This window comes from Phaseolus vulgaris, chromosome 8, assembly GCF_000499845.2.
Source record: "Phaseolus vulgaris cultivar G19833 chromosome 8, P. vulgaris v2.0, whole genome shotgun sequence".
NCBI classification, from domain to species: Eukaryota; Viridiplantae; Streptophyta; class Magnoliopsida; order Fabales; family Fabaceae; genus Phaseolus; species Phaseolus vulgaris.
This window is the reverse complement of record NC_023752.2, coordinates 16,671,890-16,699,284: the sequence shown is the minus strand read 5'-3', so window position 1 is coordinate 16,699,284 and position 27,395 is coordinate 16,671,890. Positions and strand designations below refer to the sequence as shown.

Genomic DNA, 27,395 nt, shown 5'->3' with positions numbered 1-27,395 from the left:
TTAATTTTAAATATTATAATATTATTATAATGTGATGTGGTGTCTATGAAATTTTTTCCTTCCAAAATTAAGCAGTCTTCTTGACCATAAAAGTCCGTCAACGAAGCCCTATATATAGTATCCATCGACACACCTACACACACCACATCGTAACATCTTGCTTGCATTGTGCCATGAACATGGCTTCCTCAATCTTACTATTTTTTTTTCCTACCATTCTTGTCTCTGCACACTTCACATTCGGCATCTTCATCACTCACCATGGGCTCATCCCTCTCGGTAGAGAAACCTCAAGACGTTATTCTCTCCCCAAACGGCGTTTTCTCCGCTCGCTTCGTTGCCATTGGTACAAACGCCTACTCCTTCGCCTACTCACTCAAGACGTTATTAATTTTAATGTTGTAAAATTATTTTTATTTTTTTCTTTCTCGATCGTCTTTTTCAAAATAAAAATCATTCCACTTCAAACAAACATTTTCATTCCAAACATCTTTTGTGACATGTTTTGTGTACTTTGTCAAAAACTAATTCTAATTTAAATCTTCATCTCAATTCTAAAACCAAATTGAAATAAGTTATGTATATGGGACAAGACCGAGCTGAACAAGACTCGGTCTCCCTGACCGAGACTCTCACGAATGACTTGGCCGACCGACGCATTTAACCATTAATGTTCAAATCAATGTCAGTGAAACTAAACTACCATTAAGAATTAGGTAATACAACCATAAGTGTGATTCATTCCACTAATTGGGCCCAATAAGGTAAGCCCATTAAAATTATATAAATAGCGCAAATTCCAAGAAGAAAGGTAAGTCATTATTACAGTACACACTCGAATGTTAAATACCCTCTTTACTGACTTGAGCGTCGGAGTGCCTTCTACAAAAACCTCCCCCATTTGGCATTCACCCGAGACTGAGAGCCGAAGGAGTAGCGCGAAGACCAGAAGGATCATAGTGAAGCCTTATCAACTTGCCCAAGGGAAGGAAGAAGACGAAGCCTTCAATAGTTCTCTAGATCCCATCTCCCTAGCAGGAATAATTGGCGCCCACCGTGGGGCCGAGAGAAACTAGCTGAAGAGAGAAAGTAGATGGTCTCAACCAGAAGCATGGGAAGGATGATTGGAGCCGACTAAGGAATGTTGTTGTTGTCTCTGCAGAGATAGATGACTCAGATGAAGAGGAAGACAAAAGAAGTTGTCTAGAAGAACGAACAAGAGATGCAAGCCTTCCGAAGGGAGAACGAAGAAATGAAAAAGAAGCTGATGGAAGGAGGACCATCCACTGGAACGACCAACGTTGCCGGCAGGTCCTTCACCTCCCCTCCCAACCCGAGACCGACGGAGGACACAAGGGAGGACACAAGGGACAAGATCCCCACCCACAAGATGGATGGCGAATCCTTTCTTAACAAGTCGGTTAGGACGACTGTCACCATGGACTCAGCCCGCCGACATCCTTTCAGCAACACTATCGTTGAAGTTCCACTACTAGACAAGTGAAAGGGTTTCAACTGAGATCGATACGACAGGTCTACTGACCCAGACGAGCATATGGATGTCTATACCACCCATATGAGTCTCTTCACCTCGGAAGATGCAGTGTTGTGCCGAGTGTTTCCTACATCGCTGAAGGGAGCAACCCTTAGCTGGTTTACCAAACTCACACCCAATTCCATTGATAGCTTTGTCACACTCGTGGTGAAGTTTGAGACTCAGTTTGTCACCAGCAGGCTGCATCATCTAACCTTCATCACCCTATTGGGCATCCGCCAAGAGAAGGGAAAGTCGTTGAGAACCTTTGTTGATAGGTTCAGCAAGGTGGCAATGAGCATCCGGAACCTCAGGCTGGATGTTGCCATGCATCATATGCGGATAGCCTTGTGCCCAGGGGCTTTTGCAGATAATTTTTGCATGCAGTCAGCTGCCAGCCTGGACGAGCTGAGGAAGAAAGTGGATGACGATCGTGTCAACTCCTCACCTAGCAATGAAGTTCCCGTCATCAACGGGGTATATCCTTACAGTCCATGCGGACCAAAAGGAGGCACGAAAATGCTATGCCGAAAGCCTCCGAGTGGAGCCTTTGAAGAACGATATCTCTCCCAAGAGAAAATCCTCTTAGAAGGACCGCTCATCTCGGAAAGCCTAATCGATGTTAGTAGAGTCAACCGTTGCGTTGGTAGACCTGGACCAACGGGCGACCGAAGACAGACTAGAGGCCAGGGAAGAACTAAGGAAAGTACCGGTTCTGGATGAAGAGCGCAGTACCGTTGTGGGAACAACCATGGTAGCAGTTGAGGCCGAGGTAATGCATGTCACGATAAAGAAGAATGTAGATATGTTTGCGTGGACACCATTTGACATGTCGGGCGTAAGCCCGGATATCATCACCCACAAGTTATTAGTGTTTAAGGAAGCACGACCGATCTCCTAGAAGAAAAGGGATTACGACGACGAGAAGCTTTTAGCAGTAAAGGCAGAGGCCGAGAAGCTTCTATTGGCCATGTTCATACGTGAAGCCCGGTATACGACTTGGTTGGCCAACGTCATCATGGTCACCAAGCCAAATTATGTTCAAAGTGTGACTCAGTAAGTATATGTTCTATTGATTATGAGAATTATGATCAATTATTGATTGCATTTCATGAAACATATGAGAAGGAAAATAGGCTTGTTGTTATAAGTAATAAGTTAAAAAATGCAAATAGTTTTCTTGAATCAAAAGTGAAATCTTTAGAAAAATAATTGCATGATGCTCAAACACAACTTGTTAATCTTGAATTGATCTGTTTGCATGCTTCTTGTAAATGTATTGAATTAGTAAAATTAAAAACTTTAAAAATTGAGCTAGGTTCACAAAATGTTGTGTTTGGTAAAAGTGGTTTAGGATATAAACCTAGAAAGAAAAACAATGTTAAAAAGTTATCTAGTTTTTCTATTCCTGCTAAAACAAAGTATGTTTCTTTTAACAGTTCTAAACATGTGCATTCAATATCTTGTTTTTATTGCATGAAGAGTGGTCGTACTTATACGACTTGCAGGCTAAAAAATTATCTTGTTCCAAAGGGCTTAACCAAATGGCTACCTAAGGAAAGGTAGTAACTCATCTAGACCTAAAACTAAGGGTGCCATTTGTATCGTTTACATCTGTTTTGTAGAAAACTAAAGGAAGATGAAGAAACCAATGGTACCTTGATAATGGGTGTTCTAAGCATATGATAGGTGACTTATCTCAGTTTGTTGTATTGAAGCTGAAATCAAAAGGATATGTTACATATGGTTATAAAAACAATGGGAGGATTCTTGGAAGATGAGATACAGGAACTGAAACATTAACCATTGGAAAGGATGTTCTTTTTGTTGAAGGGTTGAAATACAATCTTTTCAGCATTAGTTAATTTTGAATCTAAAATTGTCAAATCTGTAATGAAGACACTAGTAAGGTGGTCTTCAGTGGTAAGAGGTTCAATAATATATATCTCCTTAATATTCATCATAATATCTCTATGAACTAATGTCTCGTTTCAAAAGCTGGTGAATCCTTGTTGTGGCATAGGAGACTTGCAGTTCTTCATACTGATCATCTGAATAGGTTAAATGTAAAAGATTTAGTTTTTGGTTTACCTAAAATGAAGTTTGAAAATAATAGAATCTGTGATGCATGTTTAAATGGAAAACAGACTAGATCTTCTTTTAAACTAAAGGATGTGATTTCCTCTAAAAAGCCTCCAGAAATTTTGCATATAAACTTGTTTGTGTTAGAATATATGGCCTTAAACAAGAGGGGGTGAATTATTTAAGAGAGGTTTTTGAAATATTTTTAAAGTTTAACAAAATTCTTTGTGTGAATCCAGAACAGAAATCAGGTTAGCCAAGAACATAAGCAATAAAACAGCAAAGCAACAGAAAAACAATCGGTTGTTTCTTCGAAACAATCGGTTGTTTATACCAGTTGTACCGCCCTGGTAGTCGGAAGTGATGACGTGGCACCAAGCTACAGTGTAGGCGTGTTGACAAGGCGCCAGATTCGCAGAAGTGAAGGAAATTGGGGGGCTCGTGAAGTCGCCAGTTATTAAGTTGGCGTGTTCCGATCTCCAGCATACCAGAACCGGCGATCACCGGGTTAAAGATGAAGTCGCCAGATGTAAACTCAGGCGACCAAATGATTGGAGATCGCTAGAGCAAGCACATCGCCAGAGATAAAGGTGGTGCAGATTATGAAGGCGGCCGGCGAGACCACAGGGAAGGTGTACGAAGGCACCCTAACTCGCCAGTTCCAGTAGAGATCGCACTCCCAAGTTAGCTATGCACTGGGCAGTACCATGCATAAGTAACTTAGCCAAAAAGAGAGTCAGAAACAGCACCCCAGTCAAGGAGGCTCCAGATGATGGCACGTGTACGACTGGATGCGAGCCACGTGTCCAGGTCTGTAACTACCAGGAGAGAGAAAGTGACCAGGTATATAAGAGTTCTCAACGAACTTTCTGAGGTACGCACGTTCAGATTACACTCTTTACGCTTGCGAGTTCTTGAGCATACTGTGAGAGAGAACATTGCACGGTTCCTTGAGAGTTGTAGAGTGTTCTTGCTCTTAGTATTTGGTGGTTCGGTCACTGACTTGGGCGTTGGAGTGCGATCGGCCGCAGCGGCGCCGCTCTTTTCTTTTGCAGGTTCTTGAGGTGGATCTTGAAGAAGGACGGAGGTTTGAAGCGGTGCACATGTCGATCCTTTGACGAGGCAGGTTCCAACGTTCTGGTCAACAGGCAGGATCAGGCGATTACTGACACGCCTATTCCTGCGAGCGTGGTTCCGGTTAAGGCTGTTTTCACCGGCGTGGAGGATCCTGAAGCTCATCTCACCACGTTCCATACGCAGATGATGCTGTCAGGGGGATCAGACGCCGTGTATTGCAAGATGTTTGTGAGCACGCTCCAGGGAACGGCGCTGGAATGGTTTGTGAGTCTGCCTAACGGTCACATAACCAGTTTCCAACAGTTCTCGAAGATTTTTGTCGAGCAGTACATCGTGAATAAGGCACCGCCCAGGGTGTCTTACGACCTCTTTGATATAAGGCAGTACCAGGGACAGTCCCTCAAAGACTACCTAAATCGCTTTGGGGCGTAGATGGTCAGATCGCCGGCCAAGGATGAAGAAATGCTGGTCTATGCATTTAAGAAAGGCGTGCTGCCGGGACCATTCTGCGAGGCGCTGATCAGGGCACACCCCGCCACGTTTGCTGAGGTCAGGCGACTTGCGGTGGCCCACATCGCCGACGAGAGCGAAGTCGCCGAGAAGAGAGGAAGCGTGGCCCCCACTAGGCCACGCGCCCAGACCAGGATCCAGCCACAGAGGGTGCTGGAGACAGCGGCGGCCAGGAGGGATCAGAGGACTCGCCATCCTTATGATCCAAGGAAGAACAAGGGCAGGGGCCAAGGACGCCAGCAACCAGCACGCCGGGAATACAATCGCCCGCCTAAGCACAAGTTTGTCATGGGATTGGCGGATTTGATCGCCATTCCCAACATATCCGCTAGGTTGAAGGCGCCAGAAAAGGTGGGCGACAAGGTGCTGGGACCAAAGCCAGACGCCTGGTGTGAGTTTCACCAGGGCTTTGGCCATACAGTGGACTCGTGCTTAGCATTAGGATACCAGCTCTACGATCTGGTTAAGAGCGGGTTCCTAAATGATTATTTGCTGGACAGAAGGACGGGGGGCGCGTCGAGTTCCCAACCAGCAGGTGCTGAGGCTCAGCAGCACGAGATGCCTACGCACGGAGAAATCCACACCATTGCAGGGGGTTTCTCAGAAGGTGGATGCACCGCATCACAGAGGAAGAAGTACGCAAGGTCTGTGATGACGGTGGATATGTTTGAAGACCACTCGCCAGAAGTGGATATTACATTCACCAAGCAAGATCTCCGGGATGTTGTGCCTCATGACAACGATCCCATAGTAATTTCGTTGATAACAGCAGGAAGAAAGGTCCACAGGGTACTGGTGGACCAAGGAAGCTCGGCAGACGTGATGTTCTAGCCGACTTTCACGCAGTTGGAGCTGCCCCTTGACCAGCTGAGGCCCTATGGAGGATGTTTGTATGGTTTCGCTGGTGACCAGGTGGAGGTCAGGGGGTACATAGAATTGAGGACAACGTTTACAGATGTGGCGGGTTCAAGAACGGAGAAAATCAAATACCTCGTTGTGAACGCTCCTTCAGCATACAACATCCTGTTGGGAAGACCCACGCTCAACAGGATAGGTGCCATACCGTCGACCCGGCACATGAAGGTGAAGTTGCCGTCCATGGAGGGGGTGGTTATCACCATCAAGTCCGATCAGAAGGAAGCGAAGAAGTGCTATGAGAATAGCCTGAAAAACAAGAGATCGGTGAGTTACGTAACAACCACCCCGCCTCCTGGTGTGAAGCCCAGATCGACGGTAACAGAAGAGATCGCCGGAAGGGACGTGGAGATGGTGGACGCTGAGCTGGGGGAGGGGAACGCTGGTCTGGAGGAGGAAGAGGCAAGGAATCGCCCTGAGGAAGCGAGAGAGCTGGGAATCGCCAGGGCGGTGATCGCCAGAGAAACCAGACCAAAACCCGTCGAGCAGTGGCTCGAGAGAGAAATCGGGGGAAAGATCTTCAAGCTGGGAAGATCCTTGGAGGTTGAGCTCCAGGACCAGATCGCCAAGGTGATTGAGCGGCATCTGGACGCGTTTGCATGGTCCGCTTCAGACATGCCCGGGATCGATCCCGACTTCTTGTGCCATCATTTGGCGATGGACAACTTGGTAAGACCAGTGCGACAAAGAAGAAGAAAGTTCAACGAAGAGAGGAGGCAGGCGATCAGGGACGAAACATAGAAACTCCTCGCTGCAGGCCACATCAGGGAAGTCCAGTACCCTGAATGGCTAGCAAATGTCGTGCTGGTGAATAAGAGTAACGGGAAATGGCGCATGTGCGTCGATTTCACTGACCTGAACAAGGCTTGCCCAAAGGATTCATATCCTTTACCAAGCATAGACGCCCTGGTAGATAGTGCTGCAGGGTGTAAGTTGTTGAGCTTCCTAGATGCCTTTTCGGGGTATAATCAGATCAAGATGCATCCCATGGATGAAGAAAAGACAGCCTTCATGACGGAGAGATCGTGCTATTGCTATAAGGTGATGCCGTTTGGGCTGAAGAACGCGGGGGCCACGTACCAGAGGCTGATGGATCGAGTACTTGCACCGATGCTGGGAAGGAACGTGCAAGCGTACGTCGATGACATGGTCGTGACCTCGCCGGAAAAAAGCAAACACGTTGCCGACTTGGAGGAATTGTTCACGACGATCGCCAGGTTCAGATTAAAGCTTAATCCAGAGAAATGCATTTTCGGCATGGAGGCTGGAATGTTTTTGGGTTTCCTCCTGACTGAAAGAGGCATAGAGGCCAACCCTGATAAGTGAGCCGCCATCTTGGCGATGAGGAGCCCAGCTACGGTGAAGGAAGTTCAACAGCTAACAGGTCGGATGGCAGCCCTGTCTCGCTTCGTGTCAGCTAGCGGAGAAAAGGGCCATCCCTATTTTCAGTGCTTAAGGAGCAATAACAAGTTTGCTTGGACGAAGGAGTGCGAGGAAGCCTTCGTCAAGCTGAAGGAATATCTGGCGAGCCCGCCGGTCTTGTGCAAACCGCTGGTGGGAACCCCTCTCAGGTTGTATTTTGCTGTAACTGAGAGGACGGTGAGTGCGGTGCTCGCCCAGGATCAGGATCAGGCTCAGAAGCCTATTTATTTTGTGAGTAAGGTGTTGCAGGGCCCCGAAACGAGATATCAGGCCCTGGAAAAGGCTGCGCTGGCTGTGGTATTTTCGGCGAGGAGGTTGCGCCACTATTTCCATAGCTTCACCATACTGGTGATGACTGACCTGCCCATCCAGAAGGTCTTGAAGAAGCCTGACGACGCAGGAAGGATGGTGAAGTGGGCAGTAGAATTGTCAGAGTTTGATATTAAGTATGAGCCCCGAGGCCCGATCAAGGGACAAATCTTTGCAGATTTCGTGGTCGAGCTCTCATCTGAGGCGACACGAGTTGAAGGGGACGACTTCCGTTGGGTACTCTCGGTGGATGGATCGTCGAACCAGCAGGGTAGCGGTGCTGGAGTCATTTTGGAAGGACCCAACGGCGTGCTGATCGAACAATCTTTGAGATTTGCTTTCAAAGCCAGCAACAATCAAGCAGAATATGAGGCGCTGATCGCCGAGATTTTGCTGGCCAAAGAGATGGGAGCCAGGGTGTTAATGGTTAAGAGTGACTCGCTGCTAGTCACAGGACAAGTAACAGGCGAGTTCCAGGCTAAAGATCCACAAATGGCGGCTTACTTGGAGTATGTGCAGGAATTGAAGAGTTCCTTTGCCTCCTTTGAGGTGGTGCATGTGCCCAGAGAGCAGAATGCCCGAGCTGACTTGCTAGCTAAGCTCGCCAGTTCAGGCAAGGGGGGTAGGCAGAGGACGGTGATTCAAGAAACTCTGAAGACGCCGAGAGCATTTGTAGCAGATCACCTGGTCCTTCAGATAAGCAAGTCGACGGAGAAAGCAGCGAGAAGTCATAAGTCCCTAACGCAAGAGACTTTGAGATCGCCGAGAATTAGAGCATATCGAGGAGAGAAGGTGAACATGACGCAGGTCTGCGCTATCCATGAATCAGACACCTGGATAACACAGTACAAGCGGTGCCTGGCAGATGGCCTTCTCCCACTGGATCCGACAGAGGCTAGGAAGGTAAAGAAAAATTCTAGCAAGTACACATTGATTGATGGCGATCTGTACAGGTTTGGGTTCACTCACCCACTCCTGGAATGCGTACATGGCGAGAAGTGCACGAGAATCATGGCAGAGCTCCACGAAGGTATATGCGGAAGCCACGTCGGGGGTCGAGCTCTGGCCGCAAGGACTCTCCGTGCAGGTTACTACTGGCCATCGATGAGAGAAGACTGCAAGAAGTATGCCCAATGTTGCAAACAATGCCAACAGCACACCGATTGGCACAAGGCGCCTCCCGAGGAGTTGAAGTTGATCTACAGCCCTTGGCCGTTTCATACTTGGGGAATCGACATCCTGGGACCATTCCCGCTGGCGATCAGGCAGATGAAGTACTTGGTGGTGGCGATTGAGTATTTCACCAAGTGGATCGAAGCAGAGCCAGTGGCCCAGATCACCGCACACAAGATCGAAGGTTTCGTGTGGAAGAATATTGTGTGCCGGTTTGGAGTGCCCAAGCGCCTGGTGTCAGACAATGAGACTCAGTTTGCAAGCCACTTGTTGAAGAAGCTGTGCGAAGGGGTGGGAATTCAACAAGTGTTTGCATCCGTCGAGCACCCTCAAACGAATGGCCAGGTGGAGTCAGCTAATCGGGTGTTGCTGAGAGGTTTGAAGAGAAGGCTAGAGAAAGCCAAAGGAAGCTGGGCTGAGGAGGTACCCCGTATAGTCTGGGCGTACCACACCACCGAGCAGTCAGGAACCCATGAGACCCCGTTCAGCTTGGTCTATGGGTGTGATGCAATGATTCCAGTAGAGATCCAGGAGAGCTCGCCGAGATTCCAGAACTTTGTAGAGGAAGACTCGAATGAAGAGAGAAGGCTGAACCTGGATTGATGAGCATATATTTATTCACACACAATAGCCTTAATCATAGATTATTGGACTATAATAATAAATAAATCCATTGTTTTAATTAATATTCTTATAATTGGGTTTATTTGGGCCTTAACTATTATTATTATTAATTTTGTGTTTTTAGAGTAAATTATCCAGAGGAAGCCTCTACCTTTGCGAATGGGCCAAATATGCAAAAGTCCAAGTTGCTTATTGAACCAAAACAGAAAAAATATTCTGAGGAGAAGAAAGAGAAAATAAAAGCTACAAGATTCCAGAAACAGAATTGGAAACAAATCTTCTGCAAAATACAAGAATTCTGGAAAGATGGAAACTTGGAAACGGTTAACAAAATATAAACTACAATATTCTCTCAAGATCCTTGGAGCAGAAAAGCCTATAAAAGGACACAAGCATAAAGGAGAAAAGAGAGAGCTTCATAGGGTTTTCTTAGTTTATTTTCTTCTTAGTAATTCTTTTGTTTTGCCTCCGCATGGAAGGCTAAACCTTTTTGGTTGATTCTTTTGTAATTCCCCATTGAGTTCTGAGGTTTTGTTCAATAAAAGTTTCGATTTTTAATTCTCTATAGCATTTGTTTTTATTGTCTAATCTCCTGGAAAACTGGTTTTTGTGAGAGGTTGTACTTGAACGCATGATTGAGAGTCTTCCTTATCTTAAACTTTGGTTTCTTAGTTAGTTCGCATTGTTCTAATTAATTTCTTGGGCGCATGATTCAAGGGAGCGGAGGTAAGCATTCCCATGGAGTATACGCATGGAACAAAGTGGGTATTGATTAAACTAGTAGACGCATGCTTTACTAGTGAGTTTCAGTTGAATCAGATCGGCGCATGTTCAATCTGGTTTAGCTCTGTTGGAGGATTGAGAAAAGATTAATCTTTAGAGAACCTGTGAAGAATTCAATGGTGGAAGAACTTGGGATCAACCGCTTTTTATTTGCTATTTTAATTTCTTTTATATTTTTTGCACAACTCTCTCAACCCCTTTTCATCTTTATTGTTATTGCTAACTTTTATTGCTTGCAGATAGATTTTAAACCCTGATCAACTGATTTTACTATTGGATTCGTTGGGAGACGACTTGGGGACATTTGTCCGCAATTATACTATCATCTCTCTAGTGTTAGACAAGTCTACGCTAGAATCATATTAATTTGACAGCAAAACGACAGCTATCAAATTTGGCGCCGTTGCCGGGGAATCCAATTTGATTTTGGTTATCAGGTTTTTCTTTCTTCTCTGCATAATTTTTTTTTCCTAATTTTTTTTTCTTCTGAATATTTAACCTGTATTTTCTTTCTATAAGTTTTTATTTATTTAGTATAGCAATAAAAAAAATAAATAAAAATAAAAAATCTAATATTTAGGATATCTCTTATCTTTATTTTATTTTGATTTGTTTTTATTTTCTTTCTTTATATCTTTTATCTTTATTTTGTTTTGATTTGTTTTATTTTCTTTTTTTATATCTTTTATCTTTATTTTGTTTTGATTTTCTTTCTTTATATCTTTTATCTTTATTTTGTTTTGATTTTATTTTATTCCTTTATATCTTTTACCTTTATCTTATTTTGCCTTTATTTTATATCTTTTATGTTTTTAGTTATTTCTTTTATTTTGTTTTGTCATCTTTATTTATTTTTGTTTTTGTTTACTGTTTTTATTTTCTATATTTTATTTATTTCTTTATTTATTTTTACATAAATTTTTTTTCTTTAACTATTTTTTTTAAGCATTAAGTGTAGCATTTGCATTAGTTTTTTTTTTTGTAGGATCTTGCATTTAGGGTAGACACTTCAGTTGCTACTCTTTGATTTTTTAATATTGAAAGCAATTCAGGGAAGACTCTGGCTAGGAAAGACTTGGTTTCTAAGTTTGTCCACTTGTGACTCACCTCTCTTTCCTGGGAGTTTACTTGGTTTGCTTTTCAATTTAAAAAAAAAAGAGTTTGCTCTAAGGCGTCTAATAGGTGTTGGTGTCCATAATATACATCCCCTGTTTTCAATTCTAAAATGGAACGGAAATTAGCTGAAGAAATTTACAATTATGATATTTATTATGAGCCATATTTGCAGCAACGTTCACAGTTTTATGAGCAGCCTCAACAACAATGTGAACCATATTTTCAACAACCTCAACATTTTAATCCATATTGTCAGCCGTCATATGAACTACCTCAACAACAACCATATTATCAGCAATACTATTTTGATGAAAGTCAAACATCTTTTCAACCATTTGTGCAAACTGATAATACTCCTCGTAATCTTGAAGAACCAACTTTAGAGGAGTTGATGAGGAAAATGACGGAGAGTAACACAAAATTTCAAGAATGGACGGCTGAAAAATTTGCAATTCAAAAGGAAGAACCAAGGCAAATAAAGGAGGTCAACATGAAATATGATCAAGAATGGGCGGCTAACAAAATTGCAATTCCAAAGGAAGAACCAACTTTAGAAGAGTTGATGAGGCAAATGACGGAGATTAACATAAAATTTCAAGAATGGGCAGATGAAAAAATTCAAGAGGCTGATGTTGTAGCAAGAAGAGAGAAAACTGATCAAATGATTGGAGAGATTGCAGATTATGTTCAAGAGATGAAATCACCTCGTGATCCAGATATAACTCTTGATCCAGGCACTGAAGCACCTACCTCTGCCATAGACACTCTCGAAAAGAAGTGGGGCATATCAACTGTTTTTAAAGCTAATCTGAATGATTTGCATGAAGCTGAGCTGGCTGAACCTAAGATTGCTACACCATTGAATGTTATTGTCCAACCTCTACTGATGGAGGAGAAATCATTGCTAAATCATGAGGGATTAAAAGTTGTGACATGTGAAGATCATTTAGTGCATCACATAAACACTGAGGATGAAAATGTGCTTGAGTTCCTAGGAGATTTTAACTTCTCCAATCCAATTAAATGTACAAATGTTGAGATAGAATGCACTAACTCTTGTGATGCAAGTCTTGATAGAGAAGTTGTTGATGCTGATATACTTGCCGAATCTACTAAAAAAGATTGTGCACTAGCAGATGGCTCTGACATAGTTTTGGAGGTACTGGATGAGGTCAGGGAAGAGGCGAGATTGAAGGCTGAAGCGGTGAAGAGAAGGATTGAACGAAGATACAACTCGAAGGTGATGCCAAAACAGTTTAGAGAAGGCGACCTGGTGATGAGGAAAGCCCACCAGTACGAGATGGAGAATAAATTGTCGCCCAAGTGGACGGGGCCGTTCAGAATAACCGAGGCGCTCGGGAACGGCGCCTACCGCTTAGAGATATTGGAAGGAGGGGCGATTCCTCGCACTTGGAACGCCACGCACCTGAAGTTGTATTACAGTTAAGAAGCCTTGTAAGTAAAGACAAACACGAAGTTATATTACAATGTCTCTGTTAAAACAGTTTGAAGGGGGCACTCTTTTTTCCCTAAGGAGGGTTTTTAATGAGGCCACCCAACAAAGAGAAGTTTTCGAAGTACAAGTTGTTTTAGATTGCGTGCCTGTTGTTTTCAGAAAGTTTTGAAGAAAGACCTTGTCACTTGTATGTGGCTTAAGGCAAGTTAAAGATATATTGCATGCTTTCTAAAGAGTTTTAAGTCCTCATCGTCTTTCGGCGATCGGAGGCACCAGTTAAAAGTTTTAAGTCCTCATCGTCCTTCGGCGATCGGAGGCACCAGTTAAAAGTTTTAAGTCCTCATCGTCTTTCGGCGATCGAAGGCACCAGTTAAAGTTTTAAGTCCTCATCGTCTTTCGGCGATTGGAGGCACAAGTTAAAGTTAAAGTCCTCATCGTCTTTCGGGCGATCGGAGGCACCGGCTAAAAGACCTCAACGCCCTCGCGCGTCCTGAGGCGAGTTAAAGAACTCCTCGCCGTCGAGCGAGTGCAGGCGAGGAAGAGCGAAAAGTCCTCAGTGTTTCTGGGGGCGAGGAGATGTAACCCCTGGGGCAATGTAGAGGCACCAGTGAAAAGTCCTCAGTGTTTCTGGGGCGAGAAGATGTAACCCCCGGGGCAATGTAGAGGCAAGTAAAAGACCTTCTCGCCTATGAGCGAGTTCAGGCAAGTAAAAGACCTTCTCGCCTATGAGCGAGTTCAGGCAAGTAAAAGACCTTCTCGCCTATGAGCGAGTTCAGGCAAGTAAAAGACCTTCTCGCCTATGAGCGAGTTCAGGCGAGCTAAAGACCTTCTCGCTGATGAGCGAGTTCAGGCAAGGTAAAATCCTTCTCGTCTTGAACGAGTTCAGGTATGGTGTTAAGGGTGGACGAAGTTTGGAAGGTGGCTAAGGTAGGTTCGAAGAGAACGCCCAGCCACCCGGTCTTTTGTTCTGAAGTTCAGGAAGGTAGAGAAGGATCTGAAAGGCGCCTCTACCCCCAGATAAAAGAACAATGGCCAAGGCATGAAGCCAGGAAGAAGCTGATATCGCCAAGAGCCTTTGGCGACCAGGAAAAGTTCAAACAGTGGCGAGAAAGTTAAAGACCCGTTTTGATGAAGCAGATCGGGTGAAGAAATGTTTTAAAGCCAGGGGTTGAGTTAAAGTTCGTTGCTTGAAGAGTGATTTCGCGCTAAGGTTAATTACCTTAAGATTACAAGTTGTTAATGTGATTATTATTCGAAGTTGAAATGGTTCGAAATAGTTAAGTACAAGATCGTGCCTACGAAATTACTAAGTTATTTCTCTGAAGTAAATTGCGCAAGGGAAGTTAAAGCAGCCAAGGAAGTTACAAGAGAAAACGCAAAGGTGATTTCGTTGAAATAAGTATCAGTTCAAAAACACGTATACAGGAAAGTATGGAGTTTTACAATTGCATACAAAGAAAAGGCATAAAGGTGGTGGATGAGGGGAAATTGATCAGTCTTCGACGGGAACCACCTTCCCATCCACCACCTCGTTGTTTAGGGACACCATGCTGAGATCCAGATCGGGGAACAAGCATGCAAACTGTTCCCGTGCAGCCGCGAATCCAGCAGCCAGAATTTGGGCAGAACTCAGATTAAGTTCTTCAATCTGTTTCTGGAGTTCTTCAGTTTGTTCCTTCAGCCCCTTATTCTGCTGCTCCAGCTCTTCGACTTGCTTCTTGAGTTTTTCGTTGTTTTCTTGAGCCTGGAGAAGGTCTTCAGCAACCTTCTTGGATTCTGCTTGCACTTGGCCCAATTCAGCAGCGATCTTCCCCTTCTCTTTGTTGGCCTCGGCAAGCTCAGCCATGGCGTCGTCCCTCGCCTTTTCCACCTTTCCCAGGAAGATCTCCCGATCAGCGGACCTCTGCTCCAGTTTCTTCACCTTGGCGGTGTCAGTTTTTATTAGGGCCTCTAAGTCAGCCACCTTAACGCGATAAGGAACAATCTTGCTCTCTAGTTCGATCTTTTCTTGAGCCAGTTGTTGCACCTTATGGCGGAGTTCAGTGGCCTCCTTGCGCGCCAACCGGAGCTCGGTGCTCATCGCATCTTCTACTCGGGAGTGTTCAATCTCCGCGAGTGTCAGATTGAAGGACAACTTCTCCACCTCAACCCCCATGGTGCTATTCTCAGTTCTAAGGTTGAAGAGGTCATCCTGGAGCTTCCTGGTGGAGCTCTCCACAACTCTAGTTATGATGGTGGGGATGTCTTTTGCCATCGTCTTCAGCTTGGCAGATAAAGGCTCCCACATCCTCGTAACCTCAAGAGGGAGGTTTGCTGCTTGCAGAGGCGCCGGGTGGGCCTGTTGTTGGTTTTCGTCGCCACCTTCTTTAGTTGGTTCTTCAGTAGGTGCTTCTGGGCGTGGTGGCGACGTCGGGGATTCGGTAATCAGAATTGGAGAGGCATGGGCAACCTCATCCCCGATTGGAGCAACGTCTGCGGCTGAGGCATTTGAGGGAGGACCCCCTCCAACTATTGCACAAGGTGTGGAGGCGCTCGGGGGGTCCTCCATGAAGTTTGGCTCGGGGGACTCAACCGCAGGTGGCGCGGATGCCAATGGAATGGCTTGGACTGGTGAGGCAGGAGCTGATGGAGGTGGCAATGATGGAGGAGGGGCAGGCGTGGATGGCGGTGTTGATGCTGGAAGAGGGGGTGGTGCAGATGGTGAAGAAGGTGCCACCCTCTTCCTCTTCGTAACAAGGCCATCTTCAGTGGCCTCGTCGTCTTCCTCCTCCTCCTCGTGGACTACCTGGGGAGTTTTCCTCTTGGGTCTTTTGAGGACAAGTTTCTTGCGTTGAGCGGCGGGTTGGACATCGGAAGGAGCTGGGCCCTTGGGTGGCGATCGGCCCTGTGCAGCGGCGATCTCCACCACAGAATTTGGCACTGTTTGGGAACCCGTTGCCAACCCGTGGATTCGGGCGAGCGCCCTTAATTCGGCAAGCTTGCCCTGGCCCAACATGTTATCTGCATAGAGCAAAAATGCAAGGGTTAGTTCAGAGGGAAAATGAATGCATAAGGCAATACGCAGCAAAACAGATAAAGGGTGCAGAAAAATAAAAACAAAGTCTTGCGCACAACGCACAAGACGCCCAGAAACAGTTAACAGAAGTATTAAAACAAGAGCTTAAGCATTCTAACCTATTCGAATTTCGAGTTGGTCCTCGAAGAACTCGAAGCAGATAAGTGTGGTGGTGAGGAAGGTGATGTTGGCGTCTGCCACACTCTTCCAGAAAAAACAGAGATCTCTGTCCAAAGCGCCCATGCTATCAGGACTTCTGGGTCTCCTGAAGCAGCTTTTGGACTCTTTGTTCCCCTTGTTTACCCAATACAAGGGGAAACCGTCGAGCAGCGACGCGTCTTTCTCGTTGGGGCGTATCTGGACAAATTTTCCCTTCCAGTCTTTATAGGATTGCTGGAAGATGGAAAGGATTGATCTCCCAGCAATCCCATTCAAGCTTACCCACAGGCGGTCTCTTGGGTGCTTGGCTTCGAAGAGAAATAAAAATACATCTACAGATGCTGGCAACCCCAGATGGTCGCACATCACTTGGAACGCTCGCACGAACGCCCAGCTGTTGGGATGAAGCTGGGCGGCGGCGATGTTGAGCTTAGTGAGAAGCTCCCTCTCAAAGCGGGTGAAGGGAAACCTGAGTTTCACCTTCTTGAATAGGGTTGTGTAGACGAAACAGAAGGCTCCACCGGTGTTTGCCTTGTCGTCAGCACAAACTGGCAGGCCAGGGCGGCAAGGTAGCACTGTCATCTTCTCATCGTGCTCCTTATGGAATGATTGGTGAGGCTCATCCCCCTTCGTCAATCGCAGAACTGCCCCAGCAGTGTTCACAGAAGATGTTTCCCCCAACAGGGTCGAGTTGGCCCAGGGGTATAGTTTTTTGAAGTCTGGTGGGGGACGGAGGCTCCTCCGGTGACAGGCGGAGTAGCCTGGGCCAGGTTGGGGCGGGAAGGTGCAGGCCTCTCAGCCTGAGAAGACGAAGCGCCACGTACTCGCGGTGGGTCGTGTGCTTGTGAAGAGGGGTTTCGTGATGAAGGAGGAGGATTTGGGGTGATCTTTGAGCGAGTCATTGTTGCAGCTGCAAAGGAAGAAGAAAGGGAAAAATGATCAGGGGTCACAGAGGCTGACTCGATCATGGAAGAAAGGTGAAAAACGAACGAACGTAGGTTCGTTGTGACGTTGGCAGAGCCCTAAGTTACGAAGAAGGAGAAATCGCAAAAACAACCCACAACGTATGCACCAGACAGTTACAGGATGATGCGAATCGGTTAAAATGCAGGAAAAACCAGCAGAAGAAGAAAAGGAGGTACCTTTTGATGATCAGGAAGACGATGAAGGATGCTGGTGATTCAGAATATTGGAGAACGCTGAGAGCTTTTTTGCAGAAGGAAGTTAGAGCGTTTGCGAATACGAAGAAAAGTGATGGAACAGTGGAGTGAAAATGGGTTTAAGGGTTTTTCGAAATGGGTTTGGGAAGCGCAAACGGTAACTGAAGGTAACCGTTGATGAAGCCACGTGTCGAGCGATGGGTGAGGGGTTTGGTGGACCGTCAGAGAAGCAGAAAGTACAACCGCTTGGAATTCTGCGTCAGTGCCACGTACGTCGGTGTTGACGTGACTCTTTCAGTCTTTTCGCTGGACAAGTCTTCGCTTAAGACTGGGGTGCTTGTGTACCGCCCTGGTAGTCGGAAGTGATGACGTGGCACCAAGCTACAGTGTAGGCGTGTTGGCAAGGCACCAGATTCGCAGAAGTGAAGGAAATCGGGGGGCTCGTGAAATCGCCAGTTATTAAGTTGGCGTGTTCCGATCTCCAGCATACCAGAACCGGCGATCACCGGGTTAAAGATGAAGTCGCCAGATGTAAACTCAGGCGACCAAATGATTGGAGATCGCCAGAGCAAGCACATCGCCAGAGATAAAGGTGGTGCAGATTATGAAGGCGGCCGGCGAGACCACAGGGAAGGTGTACGAAGGCACCCTAACTCGCCAGTTCCAGTAGAGATCGCACTCCCAAGTTAGCTATGCACTGGGCAGTACCATGCATAAGTAACTTAGCCAAAAAGAGAGTCAGAAACAGCGCCCCAGTCAAGGAGGCTCCAAATGATGGCACGTGTACGACTGGATGCGAGCCACGTGTCCAGGTCTGTAACTGCCAGGAGAGAGAAAGTGACCAGGTATATAAGAGTTCTCAACGAACTTTCTGAGGTACGCACGTTCAGATTACACTCTTTACGCTTGCGAGTTCTTGAGCATACTGTGAGAGAGAACATTGCACGGTTCCTTGAGAGTTCTAGAGTGTTCTTGCTCTTAGTATTTGGTGGTTCGGTCACTGACTTGGGCGTTGGAGTGCGATCGGCCGCAGCGGCGCCGCTCTGTTCTTTTGCAGGTTCTTGAGGTGGATCTTGAAGAAGGACGGAGGTTTGAAGCGGTGCACATGTCGATCCTTTGACGAGGCAGGTTCCAACGTTCAGGTCAACAGGCAGGATCACCAGTAAAGCTTAAAACAAAATTTAAATGAGTTTGAGGGTAAGAGAGAAATACATCAACAATTATACTGGTTTACTCTTAAGCCAAGAGCTACATCCAGCCCCCAGAAAACCACTAGGTAATCCACTAAGCAATCAAATTAGATTACAACACACAAACCACCAAAGTAGTGACCTTGAACCCTTCAAGAAACACACTCCCTTTGGCAAATCACACCAAGATTATTGATCTTGACCACCTCAAGAGCACACAACACTCCTTGGCAACACAACACCAGAAATACAGTAGGTTGAGAAGGGATCACACTTGTTTACGAAACAAACTGAAATCAATACAATTGCAATCTTATTCCACTCTTTTTGAAAACCCAAAGCTTGATGTGAATGTTCAAATCTTGAAATCAACTTTTTCTCAACTGAAAAACTTAAATCTGTTTCTCTACTCAACATAAACAAACTATTTATATTTTCCAAAGATTGGTCAATGCATTTAATGAAAGAGCGTATTCAGTTGGAAACCATTTAAAGCACATTCAACCATCAAAACAAAATTCTGTTAGGATTTTCAAAGAAACAATCGGTTGAAACCACGAAACAACCGATTGTTTGGTTTGACAGTTAAGTCAACCAAACTAAAATAGTTTTCAATCTTTTCAACAACTCCTAAGAGTAAAACAATCGGTTGATTCGACAAAACAACAAGTTGTTTTTCACTTAGTTGGAAAAAACACTTTATTTTCTAAAAGGTTTTAAATCACGTCAGTTTTAGATTCAACAAAGGAGTGGATCACATTCTATTCTACCCAGATCCCTCCCTAAACACAGCAACAACACCAGCCTTGCATCAAACACATAGGATTTGGATTCTTCAAAGCACTTGATCACTCTTGATCAACAGTTTGGACCATTTAGAAATGCTAGTCTTACTGGAAATTATTGTGCATTGGTAATTGTTGATGATTATTCTAGATATACCTGGACTTTTTTCATTGCTTCTAAGAATGATGCATTTGATGAGTTTAAGAAATTGGTTAAGGTTATACAAAATGAAAACAATTGTAGTATTAAATCTATTAGAAGTGATCAGAGGGGGAGAGTTCCAAAATGAAAGATTTAATAGGTTCTGTGAAAAATATGGCATTTCACATAGTTTTTATTTTCCTAGAACCCTACAACAAAATAGTGTAGTTGAGAGGAAGAATAGACTAGAAAATTTTTTAGGACTATGTTAAATGAATCTGATCTTCCTATATACTTTTGGGTTGATGGTGTATACATTGCTGCATATGTTTTGAATAGAACTTTAATTAGGCTTATCTTAAAGAAAACACCCTATGAGTTGTATAAGGATAATCTTAAAGAAAACACCCTATGAGTTGTATAAGGATAGAAACTCTAGTATAAGTCATCTTAGAGTATTTAGCTGTAAATTCTTTGTTCTCAATAATGGTAAGGATAATCTTGGAAAATTTGATGCAAAATTTGATGAAGGTATTCTTATTGGTTATGCTTTAAATGAACATGCATTTTGAATCTATAATAAGAGGCTTTTAACTGTTGAAGAATTTGTCCATGTGATTTTTTATGAGACTAACAATTATCTATTTAAGCCTATTGAAGATGAACTTGAATCAGGTGACTTAAGAACTGCACTTCAGAAATATCAAATGATTGATTTAGAATCAATCAATTGAATTCTTGCTAAAGAACCTGCTATAAATCCAGAATTTCCACTGAATGGAAGACTCTTAGAGACTTGAGTCTAGAAAATGTCATTGGGAATATCAACTAGAAACTCTCTTAACAACTTCTGTGAAGCAATGACATTTGTGTCTCAAGTGGATCCAAAGAATCTTGATAAAGCATTGCAAGATGGAAACTGGATTCTAGCCATATAGGAAGAGTTGAATCAGTTCACTAGTAATGACGTGTGGTCTCAAATTTCAAGGACACTTTAGATAAATATGATAGGCCTAAAATGGGTCTTCAGGAACAAGATGGATGAGCAAGGCATCATCATTAGAAACAAGACAAGGCTTGTTGCAAAGGACTACAATCAAGAGGAAGGCATTGACTATGTTGTGACCTATGCTTTTGTAGCAAGGTTGGAAGTTGTTCGACTTCTCCTAGCTTTTGCCTATATAAGTGCATTCCATTTGTTTCAAATGGATGTTAAATGTGCATTTCTGAATGGTTACATAAATCAAGAAGTATTTGTATCACAGCCACATGGGTTTGAAGATCATAAATTTTCAGATCATGTGTACAAACTCAAGAAAGTCTTATATGGTTTGAAGCAAACACCAAGGTTGTGGTACGAAAGGTTAAGTAATTTCTTACGTACTATCTCAAGTATATGAAATAGGCAAGACAAACAAGACTTTTTTCATTAAGAAAAAGAAAGATGACATCATATTAGTATGTAAATGATATTATCTTTCACTAGTACAAAATAGTGCATTAACGACGGTTAAAAAGACCATATAAAGACGGTTCTAGAATCGTCATTATAAAACTACATTAACGATACGTATAAAAAAATTGTCGTTATTCTACCAAATAAAGGAAAAATAAAAAAAAAGTTGTATTATAACGACGCTTCTAGGTTAGAACTGTCGTTATAACCCTAAAAATGGAATTTTAAAAACGGTTCCATTTAGAACCGTCGTTATAAATATATATTTTTTAAAAAAATTATTATTAAAATCTTGCATAAAATATCAAATTTTCAGAACAATAATGCATGTAATATCATAATTTAAATATGAAAGTCAACATACAATAAATTAGTACATATAACATTCTACTAAAAGTTCTACAAATATATGAAAAAAGTTATATGTAATTTCTAAACCCCAAATAAAGTATTTTTGTATTAATGTATTACCTGATCCCAACCTCTATAAATTTCAGCTCGCACAGTAGTCGACATCCACTGCGTAAGATAGTAACCGTACTCATAGTCAACCTCTATTAAATGAATTAGACACATTAAACTTGGTGAACAAATATACTTTAAATACCTTAAGGTGCATCCAAGTGAGTTTGTTTTGCATTTGCACTTCCCCCCCCACTTAACAAGCATTGAAATAAGATTTCATGTTAGAACACATAACATTATATAATGTAAATGTATGAGTAATAAATTTGTGAATGTAATATAATCGTAATGGTTTGATAAATCTATAATTTATACTAGAAACATGATGCAAAATTTCATAATTTTCTAACAAGTGAAAGTATAGGAACTAAAACCTTAAAATACCTCAAAAGTAATAATACTTAAAAATAAAAAAATAGTAAATGGTAGATTTTCGGAATTTTGGTCAACTTAAATCCCCTTTGAATATTGACCACGTGATTCGTTACGTCGTTTCGAGCAACTTTCATTTTTAACGCGTCTCCATCCGACTTCTTTATAAAAAATTATAGTCGTTTGAAGTTTCTTCATGCTAATTTTTGTCAACTCCAAATTTATCACTATTCTCTTCAATGTTAGGACTCCTCCATCAAATATACACTAAATGAAGTTCTCACAAACCTTAAATTGTTAACTAATCAACACATACATTCAAATATTTATTAAAAAATTTAAATCCCTAAACCCTAAAAATGCTAACCTTTTAGAGCCAAGTTCATGGTGGCAGCATGTGGTGGAGGTGTTGGCGGTGTGCGGAAGGTGTTGCCGACTTGCGGAGGCGAAAGGTTGTCACGCGGAGGTGGAGGCAGCTGTTTGCTTGTGCGCGCGGAGGAGAGAAGAAGACGCTTGGCATGTTGGGGAGCTTCGATGGTTGGCGCGTTTTGCATCAACCTGTGTTGCGCGGTGGTGACGTGTGGACGGCTGGACAAGGCGCAGAGCGGCGGGGTTAGAGCTGGAGGACGGCGCACAACTTTTAGTGTATTTGAGGAGATGACGAGAATTGGAGAAGAAAAGTGAATGGAAGAGGGGTCGGATCTTTGAGTGTATTAGATGAGAGGCAAGAATGCGAGAAGAAGAGAGAATGGTGAAGGTCGCGGAGCCTTAAGTGAATGAGAGGCGCAAATAGGAGAAGATGAATGAATAAGTATGTACGAAATGAGTTTATTTTACGTTTTATAACGACAGAGTTAAGTGTCTAACCGTTAATATTTAGATGCGAAACACATTTATAATGACGGTTAAAAAAACCCGTCACAATTTTAACACAGGACCAATATTAATGACGGTTAGGACCAATATTAATGACGATTCGAAAGAACCATCATTGTTTTGCAATAAATATTTAGAAATACCATCATACTTTTTCCGTCCTTACTCATAGTATTTTTAAGATTTTTTTTTGCTAGTGTTTAATTCAACTAGAAGTTTCTTCCAAACCACAATCCATAGATTATGGATAAAAAACGATAAGAAGGAGTGAAGAATTAGTTGTGACCCATTCAACCCTGACAAAAAAATTCCGTCTAATAATTGGGCAATTGTTAGCGTCCACCACATTTCCTAGAAACCTCTATTTATATTCATTATTCATCATGTAAGGACCACACAAAAGGGGTCACTCACCTTCTACCAATTTGACCTTTAGTGTAAATAGTTGGAAAACCGTTTTAGAATCTAAAACTTTGTGAGTTAAAATTTTGTTAGTTAATTAAATATAAATTTAAAAATTATTTATTAAAAATAAAAAATAAATTTAAATATTAATAATTTTTAAAATAATATATAATTTAATCAATATAATAATTATTAATATTTTTTTAAAATGATGATAATGTTATAGAGTCTATAACTTAAAGGACCAACAACTGTAACCCAGTGGAATGAAGGATCACATTTTGAATTAGAAATTTTAAACATTATGAACTTTTCATATTGGATTACAAAAATTACTACAATCCTACTAAAAGTATATGTATCACTCTCTACTAGGACAATTAATGAAGAATATCTTTTATCTTTTCAATTCTCACGAGTAAAGATAGCGGTAGGACAAATCTTAACATCAACATGAGATAAAAATGATTAGATGACCAATCTTAAGACAATGCAGCTAAAAATCTTCTAATCTATATATTTTTTATTTCTTAGTGTAGTGTAGCTACAGTGAGAATTTTATTTACTATTTATTCATTTTATATTATAATTTTTTTATCAACAAAAAATTAATTAAATTAAAAAAAAATCTCATTAGAGTGTCTCAACCTATTAAATTATACACACAGAAGGATCATAATATTAATTGAGAAGTTTTTTCTAATTATGAATTGTTTCTTTCTATATATTTTTTAATTATTAGTTGTTGTTTTTTATAAATATAGATAACCTTTTATTTTGTATGTATTATGATTCTAATATTTAATTATTAATTTTTTTCCTTTTTAATTAAATTTATAATGAGTTACTCATATATATTGAGACCATTTATTTTGATTTTAATAATAAGAAAAAACAGATATTCATTCTCTATCTTTTATTTTTTATTTTTTTACTCTTTTATTCATCTTTCTTATCTTTTATTCATCTTTTCTATTTCATAATACAACCTGTATACAAAGCCATAACTAATAACATTAAGGAAAATGCTATAAAGCACTCCTTCACCAAAACCCAGTCCAACCAATCTGAACACTTTGGCATTCAGCTCACAACAAACCAAAACCTAAACAGCTAATAAAAACAAGTCCTATTTTACACCTACCCATAGCAGAACCAAAAACTGCTGCCTAACAAGTAAATACCACCTGCATAAAAACAGTATCCACCAAAACCATCACCCAGCACTGCCTTACTTAGTATTGCCGTGGGCCAAGCAAGTTCCAACCTGTTTTCACCTTCCAACAGCATCTTCCAACAGCACCTTCCAAGTGCCCTGCATTCTATATGACAATTATTTAATTTATTTCTTCTATATGGCTTATTTAAGTTTGAATGTACTTTCCGTCTTGATTCTTTCCAAATGAAGCAGCCTTCTTGACCATAAAAGTCCGTCAACGAAGCCAGTTTTATTTACAGTATCCATCGACACACCTACACACACCACACATCGTAACATCTTGCTTGCATTGTGCCATGAACATGGCTTCCTCAATCTTACTATTTTTGTTCCTACCATTCTTGTCTCTGACAACTTCACATTCTGCATCTTCATCACTCGCCATGGGCTCATCCCTCTCGGTAGAGAAACCTCAAGACGTTATTCTCTCCCCAAACGGCGTTTTCTCCGCTCGCTTCGTTGCCATTGGTACAAACGCCTACTCCTTCGCCATATGCTTCACACAAACTTGTTCCCACAACCACCCCGCAATCGTGTGGATGGCGAACCGCGAAGACCCCGTTAACGGAAAACGCTCCAAGCTCTCCCTCTCGCCAACCGGTAACCTTGTCTTGGATGATGCTGCTCAACGAACGGTATGGTCTTCAAACACTGATTCATTCGCTTCACCAGTGTTGCATCTCAAAGACAATGGCAATCTCGTGTTGAGTGACCTCCAAGGAACCGTTCTGTGGCAAAGCTTTGATTTCCCTACCGATACTCTCCTTCCAGGACAACCCCTCACGAGACACACGCAACTCGTGTCTGCAAGAAGCAGCACTAATCATTCCTCCGGTTTCTACAAGCTCTTCTTCGACGATGACAACGTTCTTCGTCTTCTCTACGATGGCCCTGACGTTTCCAGCATTTACTGGCCAAATCCATGGTTGGTGAGTTGGGAGGCTGGAAGGTCTACTTACAATAGCAGTAGACTCGCGACGTTGGACTCACTCGGAAGATTCATGTCATCTGATGGTTTTTCTTTCACCACATCTGATTATGGCGGTAGGAAGCAGAGAAGATTGAAACTTGATTCTGATGGTAACCTTAGAGTGTATACACTGCATGATGAATGGTTTGTTTCGTGGCAACTGAGAGGTGATCTGTGCAATATCCACGGGATTTGTGGAGGTAACAGTGCGTGCAGTTATGATCCTAAACTTGGAAAGAAGTGCTCATGTCTTCCGGGATATAGAGTGAAGAACCATAGCGATTGGTCTTATGGCTGTGAACCGGTGTTCGTTTTGTCTTGCAATAGAAGTGAGTCTACCTTCTTGGAGTTGACGGGTGTTGAGATTTATGGTTATGATGCTACCTTTACTGCTAATATTAGCTATAGCAATTGTACGAATCTGTGCTTAGAAGACTGTAACTGTAAGGGGTTTCAGTACTCATACAATCAGGACAAGAACTATTACACGTGCTACACCAAGATGCAACTGCTCAATGGGCGGTGTACACCCAGTTTCAAGGGAACAATGTCCTTGAAAGTGCCTAAAAATCATAGACTTTTCACGGAAGAATCTTTTGGTTCAAATGAGCATGTTTGTACTGTTAAAATTCTCAGAGTGTACAACGAATATCATGTAAGCAAGATTGTGAGGTTTTTTCTTTGGGTTGCCACTGCCATTGGTGCTCTTGAATTGGTTTGCGGTTTTGTGGTGTGGGGCTTCATAGTTAAGACGCGCCAAAAGTCTGGTGCAGATGAACACGATTACCATCCTCTGACCGATAGATTCAGAAAATATAGTTATTCTGAGTTGAAGGAGGCGACGAAGGGGTTCAGCGAGGAGATTGGAAGGGGTGCAGGAGGGATTGTGTACAAGGGTATTTTACCAGATCAAAGACATGCAGCAATTAAAAAACTGAATGAATGCAAACAAGGAGAAGGGGAATTCCTTGCTGAAGTGAGCATCATTGGAAGGCTTAACCACATGAACTTGATTGAAATGTGGGGATATTGTGCTGAGGGAAAGCATAGGTTGTTGGTGTATGAGTATATGGAGAAGGGTTCGTTGGCAGAAAATCTCTCATCCAACACACTCGATTGGAGTAAGAGATACAATATTGCCATTGCAACAGCAAGAGTTCTAGCATATCTGCATGAAGAATGCTTAGAATGGATATTGCACTGTGATATAAAACCCCAGAACATACTTCTTGATGCTAATTATCAACCCAAGGTAGCAGATTTTGGGCTTTCCAAGCTGCAAAACAGGAACAGCCTGAACAATTCAAGTTTTTCAATGATAAGAGGAACCAGAGGATACATGGCACCTGAGTGGGTTCTGAACTTAGCAATCACCTCCAAGGTTGATGTTTACAGCTATGGAATTGTTCTGTTGGAGATGATAACTGGGAAAAGCCCAACAATGGGTGTTCAAAACATTGATGGAGAAGAGTTGTACAATGGAAGGGTGGTGGCATGGGTGAGAGAAAAAAGGAAAGGGACATCTTGGCTAGACCATATCATTGATCCAGCAATCCAAACAAATTATGATGAATCTAAGATGGAGCTTTTAACCCAAGTGGCTTTGGACTGTGTTGAGGAAGACAAAGATATAAGGCCCACCATGAGCCAAGTGGTAGAAATGCTTCAAAGTATTCCTCACTAATAATATTACTATTTTTCTTTCAATTTCCGTAATAGTTTTATTTTTCTCTTTTATGCTTCTATTGTTTGCATGCTTGTTTAATTTAATAAAGAAACTTTGTTATTTTAAAATTTTATCATTATAGAAAAAAATTATTTGACACATACAAGACAAAACACTCTCATTTACAACATATTTTAATAATATATATTAATAATTTGTATTAAAATATAAAAGATTCAAATAATAATAATATAATGAATTATAAAGTGAGAGTAATTGTTTTGAACTGTGTCAACACACCATAATCATAACTTTTCCTTTTGGAGCAGAAAATCACTTAACAACTAATTTATGAAAATAAAGATATATAACTATGTTCTTGAAATTAATAGATGTTTTTGACGACTTATACAGTACTTTGTTTTAGTAAGAATATATGAACTATTACCTATTTTTCACTATATAAAGAGGATT

General features: G+C 42.2%; 1 protein-coding gene across 1 annotated transcript; it reads left to right on the top strand.

Moving 5' to 3' along the window:
- Positions 1–24,012: 24,012 nt before the first annotated feature.
- Positions 24,013–27,049, top strand: LOC137826779 (putative receptor protein kinase ZmPK1). Its single transcript, XM_068632917.1, has one exon. It carries the CDS (start codon positions 24,582–24,584, stop codon positions 26,937–26,939), a length of 2,358 nt encoding a protein of 785 aa, XP_068489018.1. The 5' UTR covers positions 24,013–24,581; the 3' UTR covers positions 26,940–27,049.
- Positions 27,050–27,395: the final 346 nt, after the last annotated feature.

What these genes read in the sequence shown, in the direction of transcription:
- LOC137826779 (XM_068632917.1), top strand. Translation starts at nt 24,582, where the DNA reads ATGAACATGGCTTCCTCAATCTTACTATTTTTGTTCCTACCATTCTTG.